We start from the raw sequence: 26,133 nt of genomic DNA on the forward strand, positions 1-26,133 counted from the left end.
GAGCACTATGCGACTTAACTTCTGAGGTCATCAGTCGCCTAGAACTTAGAACTACTTAAACCTAACTAACCTAAGGACATCACACACATCCATTCCCGAGGCAGGATTCGAACCTGCGACCGTAGCGGTCACGCGGTTCCAGACTGAAGCGCCTTTAACGGCACGGCCACACCGGCCGGCCTATTATAATTAGGCCAATTGAAAATGTGCAGGAATGACCGCAGGTACCTGCGTGGCTCAGGATTACTCCTTTTTCAGTTGTTGTTTCTATCCCTTCCACCTAGAAAAATAATGGTGGAACATATGTGGAAAAGCTGCAAGATCTTGTGCGACAGCTACCTGATCAATGAGACAGCAGGGCGCTTCTTCATTTTATGGAAGAGTAATTCACCGCCAGATTTAACAAAAGACGACCGCAGATGTTTGTGTTATCATTTTCGAGGCTATTAAACTGGCAGACGCACCTACAGGAATGACCGGCTCGCCATGCGGGTTTGTGACTCTGTGACATGCTTCTTTGCGTATGGAAAAAGGAAAAGGCGTACATAGTAACTCCCAAACCCTGAATTATTTGGGGAAACAAACACATATGGTATCTCGAACTGCGTGATGACAGCGGAAGTTGCAATCTTAGCAAACCTGTTATGCGGACATTTGGCAAAGCCTCAAAATGTGGTGTGTGTAATCACTAAGTTTCGGCGTAGTCACTTAGCAGCTAATAAAGTTGAGACGCTAGTACGCGAGTGACTTCATTGTGTCCATCAACTAATAATGGCCAGTGAATCTATTGCAGGATCCCTGAAGTTTTTGTTGACACGTCGCGCGCCAAAATTGCGTGTATTGTGAGAGCTGTCTGCTGTGCCGTTGGCACCCGAACTGTGAAAGTAAGGTTATTAGGGACCATCCTTCAAAATCGGAATAGTGTAACAGAACTAAGGAAGGAACAATGAAGATAGAGTTTAATTATGACATGTGAATGTTCTTAATAAACGTCACATATTATATCGTCCACATTGCTAGCAACTGAAAAATAGGAAAAGTGTAGTCACAACTTCTTAAAACATCAGAAATTATGTGATCGAGAAAATACCAGGTTGTTATAATTAAAGTGTAGCTACTCACAGGGTCCAGTGTAGACTGTAATTATATTAAGGCAGTGAAATTTGGTAGATATTCTAATGTGTTAATGCGGAGCTGGTTTATGCTGGAAAAAATTAGTCCCAATTTTGGCCACCAGGTGCAAATCTGGCGTTGTGAATACAAAAAAGACGTATAGAAAAATTTCCATATGTAATGGATTAGGAGCGGGTCGTGGGCCATTCTTCAAAATCGAAATAGTGTTACAGAACTAAGGAACGAACAATAAAAATAGAGTTTAATTATGACCTGTGAATGTTCTTAATAACGTCATATGTTATAATGTCCACATTGCTGGCAACTGAAAGAAAAGGAAAAGTGTCGTCCCAAAATCTGAAAACAGCAGAAATCACATGATCGAGAAAATACCAGGTTTTTATAATAATTAAAGTGTAGATACTCTCAGAGGTCCAGTGTGGACTGTAAACAAGTGAGCAAGGCATAACGTTGATTTTATTATTAACCGCCGCTTACACAATGTGATCAGTGTGACTGCCAGAGACGCTGACGAGATGCTGCATCCATAAAACGACGTGACCAATAGTTGCTCGCACCAGTTCTGGTGAAATCTGAGCAACGTGTTCCTGTATACTGGCCTTCAGAACAGGTAGAGACAGAACGTGCCCCTGATGAACGCGTTGTTTTTGTTATCCCAGAGCTAAAAATCACGGATTCAGATCAGGTGATTTTGCAGCCCATAAAGCTGGAAAACCCATGAAGATGACACGTTCGTGAAAGTTTGCATTAAGCAGACTTTTCACTGGGAAATCAGTGGTATCCACACACTTGCGCTCTTCCAGAGCAGGAATCACGTGCTGTACAAGATGGCCCCGATAATGTCCAGACGTCACGGTACACCTGACAGGCCCTGTGAGTGTAGTCTGTTCAAAGAAAAACTTACTGAGAATAAAGGTGCACACCACACAATCACATACGGCGAGGGAATTGACTCTTCCTGCACCACACACAGTTTTACAGTAACCCAAATTCGGCAGTTCTGTGTATTCATTACACCCTGTAGTGTAAAATATGCCTCGTCACTCCATTGATTATTGCCCGGCCGCATGTCATCATCTTCGATACGTGCCAAAACCAATGAGCAAATTCAGATCGTTGCTGCGGATCATGAGGTTTCAGTTGCAGTACTGTCTGGATCTTATACGAGTACTAGTGTAACATAGACAGCAAAATTTTCCGTATGTTGACGACGGGATGGACAATTCTCGTGACACTACACTATCACTAGATCGTGCTCCAGCGTCAGTTACAGCAACATCATCCTCGTAAATAACTTCCACCGGTATAGGACGCCTTCCTCTTTCAGGTGCCACATCAAGAACACAGGTGTTTTCGAATTTCATAATCATTTTCTTTAAACCATTTTACAATATCGGGCCTTTCCTCAGACTTTTCAGTCGGCATGCCCTCTCAATGCTGCACAGTAATTGCTGCCGTTCACATAAAGCAGTTTCGCTAACAGCGCACTGTCTCTCTTCTCGATAGTCGTACTGTTCATTCACGTTATGGCTTCTCAAATGACAGCGTGGATGTCGAACCGTCATACAAACAGTGTGCAGCGCCACATCCGCACCTGGTAGCCAAAACTGGAACTAATTTTCTCCAGCGTAATTCGGTTCCGCATTAACGCAATAGTACATTTGCCCAGTTTCTCTACCATACGATAATTACAGCTCACTCTGGACCTCCTTGAGTAGCTTCACTTTAATTATTAGTAGCTAGCATATACGAACAAAATCACATTTAGAAAGCAATTAATAGCGACTTTTTACTTTATGTTGTGTCTTGTTCTCTTTCCAAGTGCCAAACAACAACGAAAACTACTTTTCTCGTTCAACAGATCTGACTTTTCCGTTGTTGATACAATTTTCATACGTTTTCCATCTATTTACTTTATTCTTTGTGCTCAGGTACTGTCCAGATATTGTAAAACCTAAATACTTTTTTACTTCCAGATATTCAGTTTTCTTTGCGGCAGAACATCAGTAGGAAAACTATCAAGTCATCGTGCAAGCTTTTCAATATGTCAGGAAAACAAGGACAACGATAAAATAATGCTTAAGAAATGGCAAAAGCTTACAATCTGTTACCGTAACATGTGTGAGCGTGGTGAGAGTTACTTCCCAAGTTAACTGACGACGCCACAGTTGCCCATTTCTGCGCGTGTGCAGCCTTTAGCATCCCCTCGATTCTAGGACTCTACACATGGCACAGTCAACTGATCATCGACGTCACTGCCGTGCAGGTCCTACGTGTTCCAGCAGCCGTTTCCGGCGGGAAGCGAGTAACTATTTCAGACGAATTTAATAATTCTTGAATGCGTGTTTAAATACGTGGAAGTTCTCGGTAGCACACGACAAAATTAAGACATTTATTGGGCAACTTTTCAATTAAATATTGATTTCCCGTGGGCCCAGCACGGGCCGAGGCTTCACGAAGTGTGACGGACACGCCGACTAGTGTGACGTCACAAGTTCATTGCACGGTCCGTGTATCTCTTTGGCCACGCGTAATTGACGACTGATGTACAGGGCAAGCACACACAGCGCCAGTAGTCGATTCCGTCAAGGAAATCGCTCATGCGAAAACTTTACGGTATTCATACCTGATATTCTTGGAAAATCCTTGACTGTGATTTAAAACTAGAGGTCATATCGGATAGCGTTTATGAGGAAAACAGTAGAAGTGTGTGGCAAAAAGACCTTTAATATGACGAATGAATGAGTGAAAAATAGACTAGACCTCTGCTGGATGGTGTTTCTGGTGCATAGACCGGCCATTATGCACAAATAATCTCTTTAGCTTAAATGTTTCAAATAGCTCTAAGCAGTATGGGACTTAACATCTGAGGTCATCAGTCCCCTAGATTTAGAACTACTTAAACCTAACTAACCTAAGGACATCACACACATCCATGCTCGAGCCAGGATTCGAACGTGCGACCGTAGCAGCAGCGCGGTTCCGGACTGAAGCGCCTAGAACCTCTCGGTCGCAGCGGTCGGCTCTCTAAAGAGAGCTCTCGACCGCTTTAAACCCTGCCTCCACACTGACTCACAAGGAAAGCTCGCTCACAATGGGTCACCGATTTTGCCCCTCTTTCACACGTTTGTACTACATACTTGGAAGTAACAAATGGTGCCCTAGTTCGGTTCGCTTCTCAAGCGTTTTCGATAAATCGAGGGCTAAAGTTTTGTCACACGGGTTTAGACGAGCGGTCGTCCGGCACGGTAGCTCAGCGTGTTCGGTCAGAGGGTTAAGCTACCCTCTGTAACAAAAAAACTGAGTGCAAGGATCAATGAACAACCTGAACGGGTGTCATTGGACGTCCGCCACGAACAAATTCAACGAACAATGTAGAATAAAATGAGATCAAAAAAAGAAGCGGTCTAAGGCTCTGCAGTCATGGACTGTGCGGCTGGTCCCGGCGGAGTTTCGAGTCCTCCCTCGGGCATGGGTGTGTGTGTTTATCCTTAGGATAATTTTGGTCAAGTAGTGTGTAAGCTTAGGGACTGATGACCTTAGTAGTTAAGTCCCATAAGGTTTCATACACATCTGAACATTTTTGCTAAAGTTTTACGATACTGTTGGATACGATAAAAGCTCTCTAGTATTGTCTACCAATACTGGGTTCGAGTCATAATTTTTTCTTCCTTAAAAACTTGTATCGCTCCAACAAACCATATTTCTTCTGAAAAGAACAACAATAGTAATGATTATCATAGTGGCACGTTCGTGCTGAGGTATATATTCGAGGCGTAATAATTAACCATCACGAAATGAACCTTTATTTACAAATGCATTGATACGCGTATTGTAAATACACTGAACATGAATCAAAGCAACTACAGCCCCATACGACGTCACTGTGATACGCTTATGAATGTATCCATCAGTGAATATTCGTTTCGCCGCTATGAGTGTACCACAACAAATACCATTATTATTATTTATGACAGCAAACGAGTTCACTATGCTGGTTTTCATTTTTTTTCACACGGCCCAGTCACATTAATGTCATCACACACTGTGTTCGACGTCAAAGTGCAATAACCACTCACAGACGACAGGTGGCAACACTAGCAGAGGAGAGTATATAAAGCGTGTCGGGGAAAGGTGAAAACACTGCAGTCGTTGTAATGTGGAAACGGAACGATCTATCTGACGTCAGAGAAGGCATGTGCATTGGCTTTCGTGCCAAGGATGGAAGCATTTTCGAAATGGCTAAGTTTGTCGCCGTGGTTAAAGTATACCGTGGATAGCAAAATGGCACTATCCAGAACCGACGCCGAGGCAACCGTGGTGCACCATGGGCCGTAGATAACAGGGGTGAACGTCGGCTGCGGAGATGACTACGGCGTATGGACGTGCAACTGACCAACAACCAAGGGGCTACCAACACTGTCTCTTCAAAGAGCTTTTAACGAACTTCGCTGTTTATGGGCTTCCGCAGCAGGTTCCTGGTTCGTGCACCCATGCTGACTGCTGTTCATCAGCGACGAAGGCTGGAATTTGCACGCCGATATTGCAACTGAATGTCCACTGCTTGGTGACAGGTAGTCTTTGCATCTGACAGATGGCCATGGCACGTACAGTGGGAAGCGTCTGAAGCAAACAGCCTCCAACAATCGGCGGAAGGTTCAAAATGACTCGAAGCACTATGGGACTTAACATCTGAGGTCATCAGTCCCCTAGACTTAGAACTACTTAAACCTAACTAACCCAAGGACATATACTAACAAAGAGATATAGGGGCTGGCCAGTACTTCGCTCAGTACAGCAGATAGATACACAAAACGGAACAGAACATTTATGTATCCTAGCTTTCGGAACTTTGTTCCTTTGTCAGGGAGGAGAGAGGGGAAAAAAGGGGAAGAAGGGAAAGTGGATTCAGTTACTCACAACCCCCTTTTTCCCCCCTCTCTCCTCCCTGACGAAGGAACAAAGTTCCGACAGCTAGGATACGTAAATTATCTGTTCTGTTTTGTGTATCTATCGATTGTACTGAGCTAAGTAGTGGCCAGCCCCTCTATCTCTTTGTTAGTATTTGTTTCACATCTTTATATGATATTTTCCACTAATCTTGTAGATAGCCTAAGGACATCACACACATCCAAGCCCGAGGCACGATTCGAATCTGCGACCGTAGTGGTCACGCGGTTCCAGGCTGTAGCGCCTAGAACCGCTCGGCCACCCCGGCCGGCGGAATATTTTCGTGCCATTCCCTGAGTGATCTTTTCATTCTGCAAGGCACAATGTATCGACAAAACAATGCATCTATCCTTGGACACCGAGTCCACAGCCCTATGCAGTTTGTTCTTCTTCAGCACGATGCCATCTATCACCAGGACAATGCAACGTGCCACGCAGCTTTCTGTGTACATGCGTGGATCGAAGAGCACCAGGATGTTAACCGTATTCCTCTGGCCACCAAACTCTCCGGATTTAATCGAGAATCTGCGGGACCATCTCCATCAGGCTGTTCGCGCCGTGGACCCTCAATCGAGAAACCTTGCGCAGCTGGCCACGCTACTAGAATCGGCATGGCTCTGCATCCTTTTCAGTACATTTCAGAACCTCACTGACTCTCTTCCTGCGCCGACCGGTGTGGCCGAGCGGTTCTAGGCGCTTCAGTCCTGAACCGCGGGACCGCTACGGTCGCAGGTTCGAATCCTGCCTCGGGCATGGATGTGTGTGATGTCCTTAAGTTAGTTAGGTTTAAGTAGTTCTAAGTTCTAGGCGACTGATGACCTCAGATGTTAAATCCTGTAGTGCTCTGCACGTCTTGCAGCGGTGCGCTGCAAAAGGTGGTTATTCAGGATTTTGGCAGCTGGACAGTGTATAAGGGGCAGTCGAATGAAAACGAGACTGATGGAAAAAAGTAAGTAAACTGTTCATTATTTAAAAAATAATCACCATAACTGTTAATACATTTATCCCATTGTGAGATAAGACAGTCAGTGCCTAAATGGGAAAATGTTTGCGATTGCCTACGGATTCATGATTGTACCCAGGCGGGCACTTTCGTCCGAAGAAAATCGACGGCCGCGAATGTCTCCCTTCAGGGCCCCAAAAAATGTAGAAATCGCATGGGGAGTGATCGGGGCTGTATAAAGGATGTGTAAGGGTTTCTCATAGAAACTTCTGCAGCGTAGTGGAAACAATCTGCCGGCTAAATGTCCGCCCACGTATTGCCAAGTTTGTTTCAAGTACGCCACAGAAGTTTCTCCGGGAAGTGATTTAACATCCCCCATACAGTCCCAATCTCTCCCCGTGCGATTCCAATAGTTTTGCTGCTCTGAAGAAATACATTCGCAAGGATCCATTTGGTTCGTGCGAAGAGGTGCACGACTGGGTACAATCGTGGTTCTGTAGGCAACAGCAAACATTTTTCCATCAAGCCATTGACAGTCTTGTCTCACAGTGGAATAAATGTATTAACAGTTCCGGTATTTCCCTTTGAAATAAGAACAGCATAATTACTTTTTTCCATCTGCCTCATTTTCATTTGACAGCCCCCTGTAGTTGGCAGATAACTATTTTATCAGTGTCAATGGTTTCAAGTGCCCACTGAGATATATTCAAACTACATCCAGAGTGGCAGGACCACTGAGACCACTTCCACTGATTTACGCCAGCGTCGCTGTAGTTCGATTATCAAATCCTCGTATCTTGCAAGTTTTTCAAGTTGTTTCTCGCCGATTCTGCTGACACTTGGAATGCCAGTGTCCCTTATACACACTTTCTTTTCTCACCAAGTGAAACGTCTGGTGTATTGTATTCCAGGGTTCGATCTGTCTGAAGTTGGAACAATAATTAGGCATGTTCGTTTTCGACAACTTTTTCTGGCTTGTGTCCCACCAGTTCCGTGTCAACAGCACATGGTATCTTTGCCCTATGTTCCAGTGGATCACTCGTGGCACATCATTGTTCCTCTTCTTGTAGCCGGCCGCTGTGACCGAGCAGTTCTAGGCGCTTCAGTCTGGAACCGCGCGACCGCTGCGGTCGCAGGTTCGAATCCTGCCTCGCACTTGGATGTGAGCACTATGGGACTTAACATCAGAGGTTAGTTAGGTTTAAGTAGTTCTAAGTTCTAGGGGCTGATGACCTCAGATGTTAAGTCCCATAGTGCTCAGAGCCATTTGAACCATTTCTTCTTGTAATCAGTCTGAGCCTACCGTTTTGAACAGCGCAAGACATGGACGACTGTTTTGTCAGCTTCTTTGCTGAGTCTGCACTTTCAGTCTGTTGCTGTTTCCTCGGTTGTGACTTCGATGTCACTAGTTTTAATGTCTCGTTTCTGTGAAGCAAAAATCAGTTTTTTCAGTTTCGTTCTTTACGGTTGTGTTAGACAGCCAAGACCTGGTAAAGTCTTTACCTATTTTGTTTGAATATTCTCCAAAAAAAATCCCCATTGAATGCCTCTTTGCGCTGGTTCTCAGTAAATCATTGGAATAGAGCTTTCTGGTATTGATTCTTGGTTTGATGTACCTTCATAGGATTTCAGTTGTTGACTATAATCACAGCAGATTCTTTGCTATCTTTCGCATAATCCTGATCATACTGAGCACCACAGCTGACACTAACTCTAATGATTAATAAAATACAGCAGGGGTGCTTTTTCTTAATCATTAAAATTTCTTATAATCTGTCAATGCAAGCTTCTTTCCTTCCACTGATTGTCTTACTTGCAAGATCGCTATTCTTTATTTTCAATTACCGGTTTCGGGCTAGCTGCCCATCTTCAGATCATATGTTGTAGTTACAGAGTAACTTGTCCGTACAGAACACACGGTTCACTGTCATAAGTCCTTGCAAGAGTCCTCTACCGCCAGCTTTGTGGGCCAGTACAGCCTGTGAACATCATTGCAAGGAAGAAATGCATGGTGAATTGTAATTAGTTTTCTTGTTTATTAATATTGTTATTGTCATTATTATTGTTGTTGGTGTTGTTTCCAGAATAAACCTGGTTTGTTGTAAAGATACAACTGTTTGGTGGAAGATTAAAGACGTAAAAATAGAAAATGACATGATTCTAAGGTAGTAAAGGCTCATCTCAATTATGTCACCTTACTTGGAGAAATGCATGATAACACACCGTGCTGTCTTATGGCTCTGAGCACTATGCGACTTAACTTCTGAGGTCATCAGTCGCCTAGAACTTAGAACTAATTAAACCTAACTAAGCTAAGGACATCACACACATCCATGCCCGAGGCAGGATTCGAACCTGCGACCGTAGCGGTCGCTCGGTTCCAGACTGTAGCGCCTAGAACCGCACGGCCACTCCGGCCGGCCGTGCTGTCTTATAATACATTTATTTACTACCTGTTTCGATCGAGGACCATCTTCGCAGTGGAAAAATATCTATTGCGTCAACTTCACGCGTCATACATGTTATTTAAATACACTCCTGGAAATGGAAAAAAGAACACATTGACACCGGTGTGTCAGACCCACCATACTTGCTCCGGACACTGCGAGAGGGCTGTACAAGCAATGATCACACGCACGGCACAGCGGACACACCAGGAACCGCGGTGTTGGCCGTCGAATGGCGCTAGCTGCGCAGCATTTGTGCACCGCCGCCGTCAGTGTCAGCCAGTTTGCCGTGGCATACGGAGCTCCATCGCAGCCTTTAACACTGGTAGCATGCCGTGACAGCGTGGACGTGAACCGTATGTGCAGTTGACGGACTTTGAGCGAGGGCGTATAGTGGGCATGCGGGAGGCCGGGTGGACGTACCGCCGAATTGCTCAACACGTGGGGCGTGAGGTCTCCACAGTACATCGATGTTGTCGCCAGTGGTCGGCGGAAGGTGCACGTGCCCGTCGACCTGGGACCGGACCGCAGCGACGCGCGGATGCACGCCAAGACCGTAGGATCCTACGCAGTGCCGTAGGGGACCACACCGCCACTTCCCAGCAAATTAGGGACACTGTTGCTCCTGGGGTATCGGCGAGGACCATTCGCAACTGTCTCCATGAAGCTGGCCTACGGTCCCGCACACCGTTAGGCCGTCTTCCGCTCACTCCCCAACATCGTGCAGCCCGCCTCCAGTGGTGTCGCGACAGGCGTGAATGGAGGGACGAATGGAGACGTGTCGTCTTCAGCGATGAGAGTCGCTTCTGCCTTGGTGCCAATGATGGTCGTATGCGTGTTTGGCGCCGTGCAGGTGAGCGCCACAATCAGGACTGCATACGACCGAGGCACACAGGGCCAACACCCGGCATCATGGTGTGGGGAGCGATCTCCTACACAGGCCGTACACCACTGGTGATCGTCGAGGGGACACTGAATAGTGCACGGTACATCCAAACCGTCATCGAACCCATCTTTCTACCATTCCTAGACCGGCAAGGGAACTTGCTGTTCCAACAGGACAATGCACGTCCGCATGTATCCCGTGCCACCCAACGTGCTCTAGAGGGTGTAAGTCAACTACCTTGGCCAGCAAGATCTCCGGATCTGTCCCCCATTGAGCATGTTTGGGACTGGATGAAGCGTCGTCTCACGCGGTCTGCACGTCCAGCACGAACGCTGGTCCAACTGAGGCGCCAGGTGGAAATGGCATGGCAAGCCGTTCCACAGGACTACATCCAGCATCTCTAAGATCGTCTCCATGGGACAATAGCAGCCTGCATTGCTGCGAAAGGTGGATATACACTGTACTAGTGCCGACATTGTGCATGCTCTGTTGCCTGTGTCTATGTGCCTGTGGTTCTGTCAGTGTGATCATGTGACGTATCTGACCCCAGGAATGTGTCAATAAAGTTTCCCCTTCCTGGGACAATGAATTCACGGTGTTCTTATTTCAATTTCCAGGAGTGTAGAAAAGTAAACTCCACTGCTGACTTGAAAATGTCAAAATGGTACTTAACACCATAATACCGGCTTCAGCAAGCAGTTCCTGTTTTCATTGTTTTCTGTTTGCTTAAGCTGGTATTTCGGCGTTAAGCATCATTTTAACGGTTTCAGGTCAGCAATGTTGTATACTTTTCTGGTTAATTAGCATGTATGACATGTGAAGTTGTCACAATAGGTATTTTTAAACTGTGAAGATGGTCCACGGTCGAAACCGGTAGCGAATAAATATATTGTAAGACAGCACAGTGTGCTATCATGCATTCCCCCAGATACATCGATCCTGTTGACATTCAGCTGAAAATAAATTTTTTGTCGCCTTAGCTGGTTGAGATAACGCCACTGATCGACGGTTGGTGCTCTCGTATGCTATTCAGGAGGCATATGTAACTTCGAACCTCGATTTCTCAAAAAAGGCTTGACAAGCGCATAGTACTAGAGCAATACCCATTACATCTAAAGATATATTACAACCACGCGAAACATGGGACCTACCGGGTGTATGCTTCCCTGGCGCGGATCTCAGGGAGATGGGGTCATGTGGGTCATGACTAACCTCCGCCCGCAAAGAACATTTTAGTAAAAGTGTTATTACATTTTCCTGCGCACTAATTGTTAAAAAATTTCAAATAACGTTCGGAGAATACAGTAGCACGAAAACTTTGAGTCTCGAAAATTAATTCTAATAAGTTACAAGCTTCGTTTAACACAGGGTGCTTTTCAGATGCTTTTCAATGGGCCTGCCTGTGTTGACTGGTTTACGGCCGGAAAAGGTTGATAATACCTGCTGCCAACAACAAATCTGAAATGACTAATCAGTCCACAGGGACAACCAGCAAACCACAAGAAGCTGACTGAGGGATATTTAATATTGAATAACAAGTACGCTGTTTTTGTTCTACTGATGTTTGTTTATTTCAAACTAGTTTGTCATCATAGCCATAAACCTGTAATAGTGTAAGGTTGTGTGTTTTAATTATTGTGTATCGTTTCTCAGCCAATTTCAAGACCTCACAAACTTCAGCATTATAACCATTTACTCTGTAACATAGTGTAGTTTATTTATTGTGCTTAATGTTGTCCGTTGTGTAAAGCGTACTTTCAACGTTAAGAAACAAGTTTGAGAAGTGCAAGTGGAATGAATCTTTGCTTATAATGTTTGGTTACACGATAAATCAGTCTAATTTAAAAGCCCTAAATTCAAATAAATACCTAGGTATTACGATTACGAACAACTTAAATTGGAAGGAACACACAGAAAATGTTGTGGGAAAGGCTAACCAAAGACTGTGTTTTATTGGCAGGACACTTAGAAAATGTAACAGACCTACTAAGGAGACTGCCTACACTACGCTTGTCCGTCCTCTTTTAGAATACTACTGCGCGGTGTGGGATCCTTACCAGATAGGACTGACGGAGTACATCGAAAAAGTTCAAAGAAAGGCAGCACGTTTTGTATTATCGCTAAATATGGGAGAGAGTGTCACAGAAATGATACAGGTTTCGGGCTGGAATTCATTAAAAGAAAGACATTTATCGTTGCGACGGAATCTTCTCACGAAATTCCAATCACCAACTTTCTCCTCCGAATGCGAAAATATTTTGTTGACAAAAACCTACATAGGGAGGAACGATCACCACAATAAAATAAGGGAAATCAGAGCTCATGCGGGAAGATATAGGTGTTCATTCTTTCCGCGCGCTAAACGAGATTGGAATAATAGAGAATTGTGAAGGTGGTTCGATGAATCCTCTGCCAGGCACTTAAATGTGATTTGCAGAGTAACCATGTAGATGTAGATGTTACCTAAGAAGTAGTGTCCTTTCCAGGCACTAGTCAGTTGTTTCCTCAAGATGGCCCAGTAACCCGAAAACTAGATCGAAATAAACAAAAATCAGCACGACTGAAACAGTATACTTGTCATTCAACATTAAATTGCATTACACATAGAGGAGAAAGTTTCGGACGAATTCATTTCTAATGCTGTGTTTCTCTAAACTGTAATTTTTTGGTAGTTACACGTAAATAAATTGTTAAAGTATTTATTATTATAATAGTAAACAGTTTACTTAATGCATTGTTGCAATCCTAGTCACAGTGACACGTTAAAAGCGGTGGTGGCGGAAAGTTAGGTACTTATACACTGCGCAACAGAATTAAAGGATCACTTTTTCGAAAACCCATAATTGCCACCCATTCCGACGCATAAGTTTGAAATTTTGCTCAAAGGTGCCTAATAACTTCCTCTGTAACGGCACAAAAGTGTGGCGCCATGCGACATAACCTACAGGCTCAGTGACATTTCAAACAGCAAGACGTCGACAAATGCAAAGAAAAAGGGTCACTACTGAGAAGTACACCAAATTTCATAACAGTTCTGCCCGACGCCATTATGGACATGACACTCGATAGAAAGATCGTCACAGCGCCTCTTACCCAGATTTCACCGCCTCTGCGACGGAGGCCAGAACCGCGACACCCGGAGTTGAAATCACGTGGTTTTCTTATGGGTGACAGAGGGAAACATTTCAAACACGCCTCCGCTCAGGGGAGGAATAAAGGGCGACAATGCAACGACTCATTCCGTTGACACTATAATTCCCACACATTTCGCCGTCGAAAACGGCAGTTCGCTGTGCGGTGAGCAACAGGTCGACACTGCTGCCACCCCCTGTGCATTTCAACCCTACTCTAAGGACACCGTGTATCTGCAACCCCACTGAACGTGATCTCACCCCTTTGGAGTGTTGTGAGACCGCAATTTAATGCTCTGGTACACAAGATGGAATTACTAGGACTGCTCAAAACCACTCGACGAAATTTGAACGCGATCCGAAGCAGCAAATGGGTTCTACGCTTTCTCAGCGCTTCTATTTCGCTACCTTCTGTGACGTGATCACGGGGATGGAGGTGGGCGGACGTTGCTACATTATCATGTGCATGAATAAAACGCTCCTGTCGCAGGTTCGAATCCTGCCTCGGGCATGGATGTGTGTGATGCCCTTAGGTTAGTTAGGTTTAAGTAGTTCTAATTTCTAGGGGACTGATGATCTTAGATGTTAAGTCCCATAGTGCTCAGAGCCATTTGAACCATGAATAAAATGGCAAAGGGTCTCTCTAAGGCCCCTCAATTCGGCGTACCCTCGGTGGCTCCCACATAACTTGGTTGAGCACTTTAAAACGTGTACCGAGCGGGATAGCGCAGTGGTTAGCACACTGGACTCGCAACCGGGAGAACGACGGTTCAAACCCGCCTCTGGCCATCCTGATTTAAATACATGAAATGAATTCGCATTTGCGTAGATGGACGACCATCAGCTGTACAACAGAATGACGACAAAGAGAATTTTGTTGGACCGCGACAGGAAGCCGTATTTATCGCTTATCGTGATCGGTCTTCTTACCATATGGCTATCCGAGCATGACAGACGGCCACACCCAAACTTCCATATGTCGTCAACCATGTGTCTACAATCTGTACTCGTACATCCATTATGTATATTGCCGTACTGGGGAGACATTTTACTTGAAAAGTCGCTTTCCCGGTGTCGTCGGATACATAGGATATTGCAGTGTAATCCAACATCGGGCTACTTTCTGCTTGTAAGAACCAAGGTAGAAGATTTTACATTTTATCCTGTGCCTACAATTGAAAGTATGTTGAATCCAAGTTTTCGACCCCCAAAGCCCTCGGGACAACTTTTTGTGGCAAAAAGAACAAGAAATTTTTGAACTTTTTTCAGGTTTTTTCGCCTATTACTCGGAAACTATGCATCCCACTGAAAATGTTACAATTACCAAAATGAAAGAGCGTCAAATTGTGCGTCGAATGAAATACTCAGATATCAAAATTGGTGTAGCCGTTTGGCCACAGCCAGTTGTCAAAGTTCGGTCACTTTTATCAGCTTGGTTAAAAAGTCGGCTCCAATGCCTGTAACTCAAAAAGTACTACTCCAAATGGAAAACGTCAAATTATCAAAGTTGTAGAGCATGAAACTTCATTTTACAAAAGCATTTTTTTTTCAGTGTTGGGTATTATTGCCGGCCGGTGTGGCCGTGCGGTTCTAGGCGCTTCAGTCTGGAACCGCGTGACCGCTACGGTCGCAGGTTAGTTAGGTTTAAGTAGTTCTAAGTTCTAGGGGACTGATGACCAAAGATGTTAAGTCTCATAGTGCTCCGAGCCATTTTTTGTTGGGTATTATTAAGCGTTCATACACTTGAAAGCCAAAGTGATTCCAATTTTTTTTTTTTTTTTTTTTTTTTTTTTTGTAAGTCAAAGTCATTCAATGAAATGAAATTTCCAGTGGGGAGCCAGCTCTCTAATGAGCTAATATGTGTTTTCCATGTATGCCTTCCTAATTTTCTTCATTCACGTGTATTTTTATTCATTTTTATCTATGCCTTAATCTGTGAGAGTGGGTTGCTAATATGAAAATCAAGTACACAGTAATGGATAATGGAAATGAACGTTTGGCGTAATTGGCAGGGAGGCCCCTTGCGGGACAGGTCCGGCCGCCTTCGTGCAGGTCTTACTACATTCGACGCCACATTGGGCGACCTGCACGCCACATGGGGATGAAATGGCGATGAAGGCTACTCAACACCCACTCCCTGAGAGGAGAAAATCTCTGACCCAGCCGGGAATCGAACCCGGGCCCGTAGGACGGCAATATGTCACGCTGTCCACTCAGCTCCCGTGGCGGACAGCAACGGCTACTATGTATTTACGTATGAGAAATATAAAAATTTGTAAAAATGAACAAATGAAAGGCATGACAATATTTAAAAAAAACATAATTAAAATGTCAGACGTTAACATTTTATCAAATTTCAATTCCATCTAGGTCGTGTGGGAGACTGCGGCACGTACCGGCCCAGCATCCGATCTTCAGGATCCATTGCGGCACCTTCACCAACTTACCCGTCCTGAAACGTACCTTCGATCTCTTCCTCATCCTCGTCGAGTTCAACTTCTGCGACGTCCTCGCAGGATAAGCCACAACAGCGTTTGCACATCGAGGAGCACTTCAGTCCACATACTGCTGTGCACCGTGCAGTGCCTCATCTTTCGTCATCGTCACGGGAAACAAGCCTGATAAGGTTTTCTTCCAGCCCCACTGCCGGCCTTTGTGGCCGAGCGGTTCTAGGCGCTTCAGTCTGGAACCGCGCGATCGCTACGGTCGCAGGTATGAATCCTGCCTCGGGCATGGATGTGTGTGATGTCCTTAGGTTAGTAAGATTTAAGAAGTTCTAAGTTAAGGTAACTGATGACCTCAGATGTTGAGTCCCATAGTGCTTAGAGCCATTTGAACCATTTTGAACCAGCCCCACTGTCATGAATCCGTTTTCTTTCCAGCCAACATTGCACCTGATGGCAGGCTCTCACTGAGTGCCACCTTGCGGCGCTCGATGTTGGCGGTAGCCTTTCGAGTTTGAAAGATTTTCTCGGGGCAGACTTTATAAGAAGCTCCCATCTGAGCTCGTCCAAAGTTGCAGTGTTAACATTAGCCGTTCTCCTGGCTGTGCTACTACATCTTGAGAGACTGAGCGTTTAACAAATTCAGCAGTTTACCCTTTGAGGTGTGGCTGTTGCTCTGTAAGGTTTAGTAATTTCCGTTTTTCTTTCCCAAAAAAAAGAGGATGTGCTATCACATTATGTGAAGCCATGGTTGAAAAGGCAAAATCCAGAATCGAAACTGAAAGAATTACTGAAGTACCACGTTCCTGCTGATTTCCCTCTTCCCGGCTTATGGAAGTACAAGCAGTTCTAGTTGTTTCCTCGACCCATTAGGAGAACAAGCACATAAATGTCCACACTCACGATTGTCACACGGTCAGACTCAGCGATTTGGAAAATGACTGTTTCCACAATTAATGCATCCGCGTCTTCTTCTGCCTGTAGCAACTGAATACCTCCATCCTCAAATTTCAGTATGAGCACCAAAATCAAATGCTTCTCGTTGCCCTCATTTGCGAGAACTGTCTCCTGTGCGACTGCAGCATTTGTATCTTCATCAAAAATGATATCTGATGAAGAACCCGGTGTCTTTAAAAGATGATCTTTCAGAAGACGTTGCTCCCCTACGCTAAACATTACATGGGTAACCATCGAGTATAACTGTGATTTTGGATCCGTAGTGCTTTATCAAATGGGTTTCATATCCATAAAGATGACTCCAATCTTTTCCCTGATATGCCAAACAACATCATGGAGCAGGTAACGACAGTCCATCACAAAGATTTTTATTTTGGGTACTTCATCCTGTTGGAGAAGTGTGAATGTATCATAGAGAGATAATTTTGTACTCTTATTGAGACCGTCTTCTGTGAACAACAACATGGGGTGAGGGAATGTTAAAATGAGGAACAGAATTTCAAGTCTCTATCACATTTTCTGATAACACACAGTCTGTGAAACAATGTTAATGGGTTTATGATAGGAATCCTTTTCTTCCCATCCTGAGATCCGTAGTGCAGGATGCAAGTGTTATTACCTTGAGGTTGCGTTGAAATTAGACGTCTTTAAAGTTCTCTCCTTTAATTCGGCGATCCCCTTAATTCCTTCTACTAATGCCTCATGACAGTTTACCAGTTCATCACCAATTACTCCACTGTTTACTGACATAAGCACGTTACATCTTGGAGAAGGTGGAGGTTTCACAGCCAATCATTCAGTTTGTCACTGTCTGCTGCATTTCAAACTCTGCGTTGAAGCTCTTAAATCCACATGTAGCTGGTTTGTTCCTGATGACATACCACAGTATCCTTCAATTTTTTGACACACATCCTATATAATGATGCCATTCCTGAAGACCACCTTGTAATCACTAAACCTGAAAACCCACGTCCGTGAGTTAAACCACCTTTCGCTTTCATTGTCTTCATTAAAGTTTGCTCTGTCGTCACATCAGACCATATGCCACACCAAAATTTATCACTTAGCCTAATTGTGAAGTAGCCTTCTGTTATAAATTTGTTGAAATCATCAGTATCCATTCGGTCTTCCAGTGTGAGCGGATCTTGAAATTAGAGGTGAGCACTTTTAACATGCTGGAAATGACCAGCAGCACGAAAGTATGGGGCATTTTCTTAATGTGTTTCAATGCAGATTCCATTTTCCAGTACGCTCAGCCTCAGCGAACTGTTTTGTGAGTGTAACCATGTGATAATATTGCACCCATAATTTGGCTTTCATGTGTATGAACGCTTAATAGTGCCTCAAACTGCAAAACTAGATACTTTTGAAACATGAAATTTCATCCTCTACAACTTTGATAACTTGACATTTTTCACTTGGAGTAGCCGGTTTTGAGTCTCTAAGACGACGTTTTAACCAAGTCGGTAAAAATGACCAAGCTTTGACAACAGATTGCGCCCAAATGACTGCACCAATTTTGACATGTAAGTAGGTCATTCGAAGCAAAATTAAATGTTCTTTCGTTTTGGTAACGGTAACAGTTTCAATGGGATGCATAGTTTCCGAGTTGTAGGCGAAAATCCAAAAAAAAGGTGCCGAAATTTCGTGGTTTTGTTGCCACAAAAAGTAGTCCCGAGGGTTTTGAAGGCCGAATACTTGGGTTCTACATACGCTCAACTACATACACAAGATAAAAAAATGAAATCTTCTGCCTCATTTTTTGCAAACAAAGGGCCTTTTTTGTGACGCCGTTACTGTGTCATTCCGCATTATAATGCAATGCTTGCCACCGCTGAAGCCTCTTCTTGTCGATTCCGAGCGGCGATGTGTCTGAAATGTTTCCGTCTACCACCGATAAGAAAATTGCGTAATTTCAACGCTAGGTGTCGCGGTTCTAACCTCCATTGCAGAGGCAGAGAAATAAGGGGTGAAATGTGGGTAAGAGGGGCTGTGACGATCTTGCCATCGTGCGACACGCTCTAACAATACCACCACTTGCAAAGTAGATTAGAAATCAGATTAATAATGTTGCTCACGCAGCATATGTTCGATTTTCGGGCAACAACAAAACTATTGACTGTGGATGGTATCGTCAGAATCAAAATAATGAGGTCACTGTAAATAAGTCATTAATTTGGCACTTATCTTGAATGGATTTCCACGTAGATTTCGTCGAAGTCGTTATGGCTCATCTTGTTGATTCTAGGGTGATTTCACTTTGGCTGCTAGAAGGTCCGGATCTGTATTTTAGCAATATTTGAAGACCTAACAAATGCGTTTTTCAGGAAATTCTTAGTGATCAAACAATCCCAGATCGGAACAATGGCATGGTAGAAATAATTTTTGACTTGGTGTTCACGATCCACATTTTTAATAAACTTCTTGTAAATTCACATATACTTCTTCTTAATTGTCACATCATCAAGAAAACAGTTTTGCATCAATCTTCACATATTTAATTTCCACTTTAACCAAACACAAGACTTGACTGTTCCTTTACAAAGCGAAATAACAACATAACTTCTGCAAAGTGAAACAAAGATTGCTCTGTGCGCATTCACACCAAAACGGTTACAAGTAAGTCAAAGATTATGACAGTCTCACAGGATTGAATAAACACAAGAACCACATCACTGTAATATATCGATACATCGGAGTAACTATACATTAATAAAACCAAATGTGAATATTGTCACAAAAATATGTCTGTTACTTCGCAGAAAAGTAGTTCGATATTACTGGTATCGAGAACTGGGGTTGGAGTGCCGTGATGGTCACGTAAATAAAGAACCATTACAACGCCCATAGTGGCGTTGGGAAGAATTGTGGTGAACATGTGATATCATTAACCCACCTTAAAGCTCACATAAACGTCTGAGCTGTGGTCTTTTCTTTTTTTCAAATTTGAAGATTCCTTGCTGTTTGAAGTGTCGCTGAGTCCTAGGGTGACTTCGCAGGGCGCCACACTTTTGCGCCACTACAGAGGAAGATGTAGGCACCTTTGAGTCAAAATTCAAACTTAGGCCTCGGAATGAGATTTAGAAAACGTTATTGTTGTTATGGTCCTCAGTCCTGAGACTGGTTTGATGCAGCTCTCCATGCAACCCTATCCTGTGCAAGCTTCTTCATCTCCCAGTACATACTGCAACCTACATCCTTCTGAATCTGCTTAGTGTATTCATCTCTTGGTCTCCCTCTACGATTTTTACCCTCCACGCTGCCCTCAAATGCTAAATTTGTGATCCCTTGATGCCTCAGAACATGTCCTACCAACCGGTCCCTTCTCCTTGTCAAGTTGTGCCACAAACTCCTCTTCTCCCCAATTCTATTCAATACCTCAAAAATGGTTCAGATGGCTCTGAGCACTATGGGACTTAACACCTATGGTCATCAATCCCCTAGAACTTAGAACTACTTAAACCTAACTAACCTAAGGACAGCACACAACACCCAGCCATCACGAGGCAGAGAAAATCCCTGACCCCGCCGGGAATCGAACCCGGGAACCCGGGCGTGGGAAGTGAGAACGCTACCGCACGACCACGAGATGCGGGCTATTCAATATCTGCTCATTAGTTATGTGATCTACCCATCTAATCTTCAGCATTTTTCTGTAGCACCACATTTCGAAAGCTTCTATTCTCTTCTTGTCTAAACTAGTTATCGTCCATGTTTCTCTTCCATACATGGCTACACTCCATACAAATACTTTCAGAAACGACTTACTGACGCTTAAATCTATACTCGATTTTAACATATTTCTTTTCTTCAGAAACGCTTCCCCTGCCACTGCCAGTCTACATTTTATATCTTCTCTACTTTGACCATCATCAGTTGTTTTGCTCCCCAAATAGCAAAACTCCTTTACTACTTTAAGTGTCTCATTTCCTAATCTAATTCCCTCTTGCATCACCCGACTTAATTCGACTACGTTACATTATCGTCGTTTTGCTTTTGTTGGTGTTCATCTTATATCCTCCTTTCAAGACACCGTCCATTCCGTTCAACAGCTCTCCCAAGTCCTTTGCTGTCTCTGACAGAACTACAATGTCATTGGCGAACCTCAAAGTTTTTATTTCTTCTCCATGGATTTTAATACCTACTCCGAATTTTTCTTTTGTTTCCTTTACTGCTTGCTCTATATAGATTGAATAACATCGGGGAGAGGCTACAACCCTGTCTCACTCCCTTCCCAACCACTGCTTCCCTTTCATGCCCCTCGACTCTTATAACTGCCATTTGGTTTCTGTACAAATTGTAAATAGCCTTTCGCCCCCTGTATTTTACCCCTGCCACCTTTAGAATTTGAAAGAGAGTATTCCAGTCAACATTGTCAAAAGCTTTCTACAAGTCTACAAATGCTAGAAACGTAGGTTTGCCTTTCCTTAATCTATCTTCTAAGATAAGTCGTTCCAATATTTCTACGGAATCCAAACTGATCTTCCCCGAGTTCGGCTTCTCCCAGTTTTTCCAATCGTCTGTAAAGAATTCGTGTTAGTATTTTGCAGCTGTGTCTTATTAAACTGATAGTTCGGTAATTTTCACATCTGTCAACACCTGCTTTCTTTGGGATGGAATTTCGAAAAGTGATCCTTTAATTTTGTTGTGCAGTGCATTGGAAGAAGGAAGGTTAGTGTTTACGTCCCATGTACGTCGAAATCATTAGAGACGGAAGACTAGCTCGGTTTAAGGGGGGTAGGACGTCAAACGGGCCGACTTCGAGAAGGTGTGGCACCACAGGACATTTTAATTTGCACTGTCTATACTTTTATAAATAAATTCATAAAACTTTGTCAGCATGACCAGGAAAGATTCAGGATTCACACTTATAGCAGTGGAAGTTCAAAAACACCAAAAAATAATATTTTTTAAATGTGAAACTTCATGATTTTTTTCACTTACTGTTGGCTGCATTTGTTGCTATAGGTACACTTTTCTTCATAAGTAAGAGAGATTCTTCAATGAATTTTGCACAGTTTACGATCCATACTTACAGGTGTATGAAACTCTAGAATTTATTTAATCTATGGAAAAATGAATGGGCTGTTACGTTTTAAACTTCGTGTTTAGAGAAAACTCGAATTTTATAGTTAATTATCTCAATTTTTACCACAGTTTTTAACAGATTTGGGAAATTCTGGAGTTTCATACACCTGTAAGTATGGATTGTTTGCTGTGCAAAATTCATCGAAGAATCTGTATTACTTATGAAGAAAAGTGTACCTACAGCAACAAATGCAGCTAATACCAAGTGAAAAAATGATGAAATTTCACATGTAAAAAAAATTGTTTTGTTATGTTTTCGAACTTCCTCTGCTATGAGTGTGGATTCTGAATCCTTCCTTGTCATGCTAATAGAGTTTTATGAATTTATTTGTAAATGTATAGACAGTCTCAATTAAAATGTTCTGTGGTGCCTCTCCTGCTCCAAGTCGGCCCGTTTGACGTCCTACCCCCCTTAAACCGAGCTAGTCTTCCGTCTCTAATGATTTCGACGTACATGGGACGTAAACACTAACCTTCCTTCTTCCAAATACACTGCACAACAAAATTAAAGGATCACTTTTTAAAGATAAGTTTTTCGAAATTCCAATGCCAAAGAAAGCAGGTGTTGACAGATGTGAAAATTTCCGAACTATCAGTTTAATAAGTCGCAGCTGCAAAATACTAACACGAATTCGTTACAGACGAATGGAAAAACTGGTAGAAGCTGACCTCGGGGAAGATCAGTTTGGATTCCGTAGAAATATTGGAACACGTTGTAACGTTGTTGCTTTATTTTGTTCTGCAAGCGGTGCTGCTATTCACGACCATAAAAGTGGGTTAAAAGCTGTGAGCTGTCTGGGGAAGTTAACCTTGCATTACTGAGCAACTGTTTCACCAGGTATCCAGTCTAGCTTACCAAATTCCCAACCAGACTAACATTAATTATAATCTTTTAATAGTCATACGACAACCGGTGATATGTATATAAAAAAAGAATTTAAATAAAAAGAAATAAATCAGTTTATATTTGGAAATTTATTTTAACGTTGATCATTGAAAATGCAGCATATTAAACTCGATTCATAACTAAGCTGGTGCCTTATTTAGGATTGTGAAAATGTGAGATTGTAATCTTACGGAACACATCAAATATGGAGCCAAGATCGGGAGACTACATACAACACTGCATTCATAAAATAACACACGAAGAACGTTGAAACATATGCAAGAGGAAATTAACCACAACCAACCGATTCAATTTTCACCCAAAGAAGTTACGTTCGTAGCACAATCCTGTCCGTCATGTAATTACCACACACTGGTATACTAAATTCATACTAACTCCCTGTGAAATCTTCCCGAAAAGAGTAGCTGAGGGCTACTTTGATGATTACACCACATGCTTCACGTGGTCAACTTGGTTTACACAAAGAGTGTAACTCCACAATAATTTTGATAATTAAAATAAATTACATTGAAACGCAATTTACTAAAGAAAAACCTCGAACTGGTTACTATCGTCTTACTATTAACCTGATGGGTCAAACAATTGTATAAGCACGTTTGTACTGGTCTCACAAAGTACACCCCACGTGGGTTGAACATAAAGAAAAGTTGCTATATTGAAAAATATTGTCAAGACGAGACGTTATAATCTCACGCACATTCGCATTTAAGATTGATGATGTTAGTTAGAGTTACTGATCAACACGTGGTTCCACTTTACTCGCAAAGTAGTGACAAAGCAACTGCCGGAATATATTCTGAACTTCACACTCGAATTACACTGCGTTGCAATTCAAGATAACATTAGATATTTTAGAGCTAAACCTGAAATAAAGGTGATTAAATTTTCAGTTAGGCTGATCTTAAGAAATCCATTGTCCTACGGACTTAGCAGACACGCGCTTAGCCGGAGATCTTACCACGTCAGACGCTCGCCGCGGACAGACTGCCGTGGTCCCTTCCTGAGGGTGGCTCACAAATACAAACGGAAGTGGCCAGAGGGGCAGCTTCCTATACCAACATGACAAGGGACGGACAGGACCATACTAAGGATAGAAACCTCTCTGCTTTTAGAAAGCGTAGCTACCTGTTCCGACGTTGGTCCTACTGTTCTCTAGCAGACAGACTTGTCTGCTACCCTCAAGCATGCAACTAGAAATACATTTGCTCATTCATCCTCTCACACAGAAGGGAAGGGGGATGACAGTATCTTATCATATACAGTATATAAAAGAAAGCGGATGTAGGTTCCGTATGAGACTGTGTGACATGAATTACATATAAACTGTGTTTTAAAGTGTAGTAGTGTGACAGATCGTTCTTGTTTATGTGTAAAAGTAACACGTTCCACTACTCAGTCTCCTCCCAGATAGTCAGAAACGCCACAGTAAATTTAGAAGAGGAATTTATGCCGTAAGTGACAACAAATTTAAGAAATTTACTTGAAAGGAATCCAACAGAGACCTTTCAACGTGAGGCAATACTGACCTTGCGACTTATCTTACAAGAAAGATTAAGGAAAGTCAAACCTACGTTTCTAGCATTTATAGTTTTATGAGTTTATTTGTAAAAGTATAGACAGTGTAAATTAAAATGTCCTGTGGTGCCTCTCCTGCTCCAAGTCGGCCCGTTTCACGTCCTACCCCCCTTAAGGGAGGATGGAGAAAAAAACGGGCCGCGTTGTTTGAAAGGGAACCATCCCGGAATTTGCCTTAAGCGATTTAGGGGAATCGCGGAAATCCTAAATCTGAACGGCCGGACAGGGATTTGAACCATCATAGTGTATTTGGGCGGTTGGTGAGGGGCGGGGAGGGGGGGGGGGGGGGAGAGCAATATCTGTGACTCCTCTCAGAATTGAGCCTGGATGCCGCTGTACCTTCCAACACCGGCTCAGGAGCAGTGTGTAGTGTGTTTGTGTAGCGTGGCGGTAGGGGCGCTGCGGTGCGCGGAGCCTCCAGAGGCGCGCAGCGGCTAGTGGGCAGTCAGTTGCGGGACGGCCGTCGCTGTGGCAGTACAGGCCATGGCGCTGCTGCTGGCGCTCCTGCTGTTGCTGCTGCGCGTGGGTCCCGCCCACGCCGCCGCCGTGCGTCTCGCCGCCGCTCACCGCGAAGACAACATTGCGCTCGCCTGCAGCCTCGCTTGCCCACTACAGGTGAGTCGTCTCCAAATTTCTGATGTGAATAATTTGCACTGTTAGTCCCAGATGTGGTACACAGTGACAGTAGCTCGTACTACCTAGACAGTGTTTACTCTGTTCTCACCTTCCTGGTAGCAAATTTCCGTGTACTTCGCTCACATAAGTGAGAAGAATTCTCACTTGCACTGCACTGCATTTTGAGTGAGCTGAAATAATATCGTGCGTAAGTGAGATTACCTATGATACCACCAGCTATAACCATTGTCACTCATGCTGACTCCAGTTTCTTTCATATTAGGAGGTAGTTAATAAATTAGAACTTCGTATATTGTTCAAAGTGACACAACTTCGGAAGCGTACGGTTAGAAGTGTCATTCTAGAAAATACGCAATACCCGGTAAATCGGCGACTATTGTTGTATCAATGTTGTGTAAATTCCAGACGAAAGAATCATCGTTGCCTGAGACAAATGACTCATATAGTCATCTTTGTTCTTTTACAGGGATCACTGTATGAGGTCAAGGACAACACTTTGCAGCGTAAACATAAAGAACTGTGTTTCTTAGGTCAGTTACAGTTGTTTTACGAAATAACCCCCAGTCAGATTAATGTAATTTGTCAACTTTTTCTAGCGTGCAGGTTCCAAGCCGGAAGTTCGATTCTGGAATGTTCGCCAATTTCACTGGACCAAAAGTCATAGTTGGTATTATTTACTTACATTGTCACTATACAAACTCAAGTCGCTAGGGTGCTATTTGTCTTATTAAAATTGTTATTTCTTAGGTAACTATTATATAAAACAAGTACTGTATGTAGAAAACCCTAGTCCGATGTAAGAGGTTCCGATGCTCATAATTAGATCGGGTCAAATAAATAAATGCATAAAAAATAAAAATAAAATGTTTGTAAATCACAAATTTGTTTAGATGTGACACGAGGTGTAAGTCATAGATGGCCAAATCTGGGGAACAGGGTAGATACTCCAACAATTCGCACTTCATATGCCGCGGTTACAGTGTTGCGAAAGCACCTGCTTGGGCAGGTGCAGTGTGATTTTCTTAAATTTTGCAA

The 26,133-nt window shown here is 43.3% G+C and overlaps 1 protein-coding gene across 1 annotated transcript in view; it reads left to right on the plus strand.

Moving 5' to 3' along the window:
- Positions 1-24,926: 24,926 nt before the first annotated feature.
- The window catches only part of LOC124721321 (proto-oncogene tyrosine-protein kinase ROS), a 566,425-nt gene continuing 565,218 nt past the window's right edge, over positions 24,927-26,133 (plus strand). The window contains exon 1 of the mRNA XM_047246233.1: positions 24,927-25,077. Within this exon, the coding sequence (XP_047102189.1) occupies positions 24,946-25,077 (132 nt within the window). The 5' untranslated portion in view covers positions 24,927-24,945. The remainder of the gene's footprint in view (positions 25,078-26,133) is intronic.

This window comes from Schistocerca piceifrons, chromosome X, assembly GCF_021461385.2.
Source record: "Schistocerca piceifrons isolate TAMUIC-IGC-003096 chromosome X, iqSchPice1.1, whole genome shotgun sequence".
NCBI lineage: Eukaryota > Metazoa > Arthropoda > Insecta > Orthoptera > Acrididae > Schistocerca > Schistocerca piceifrons.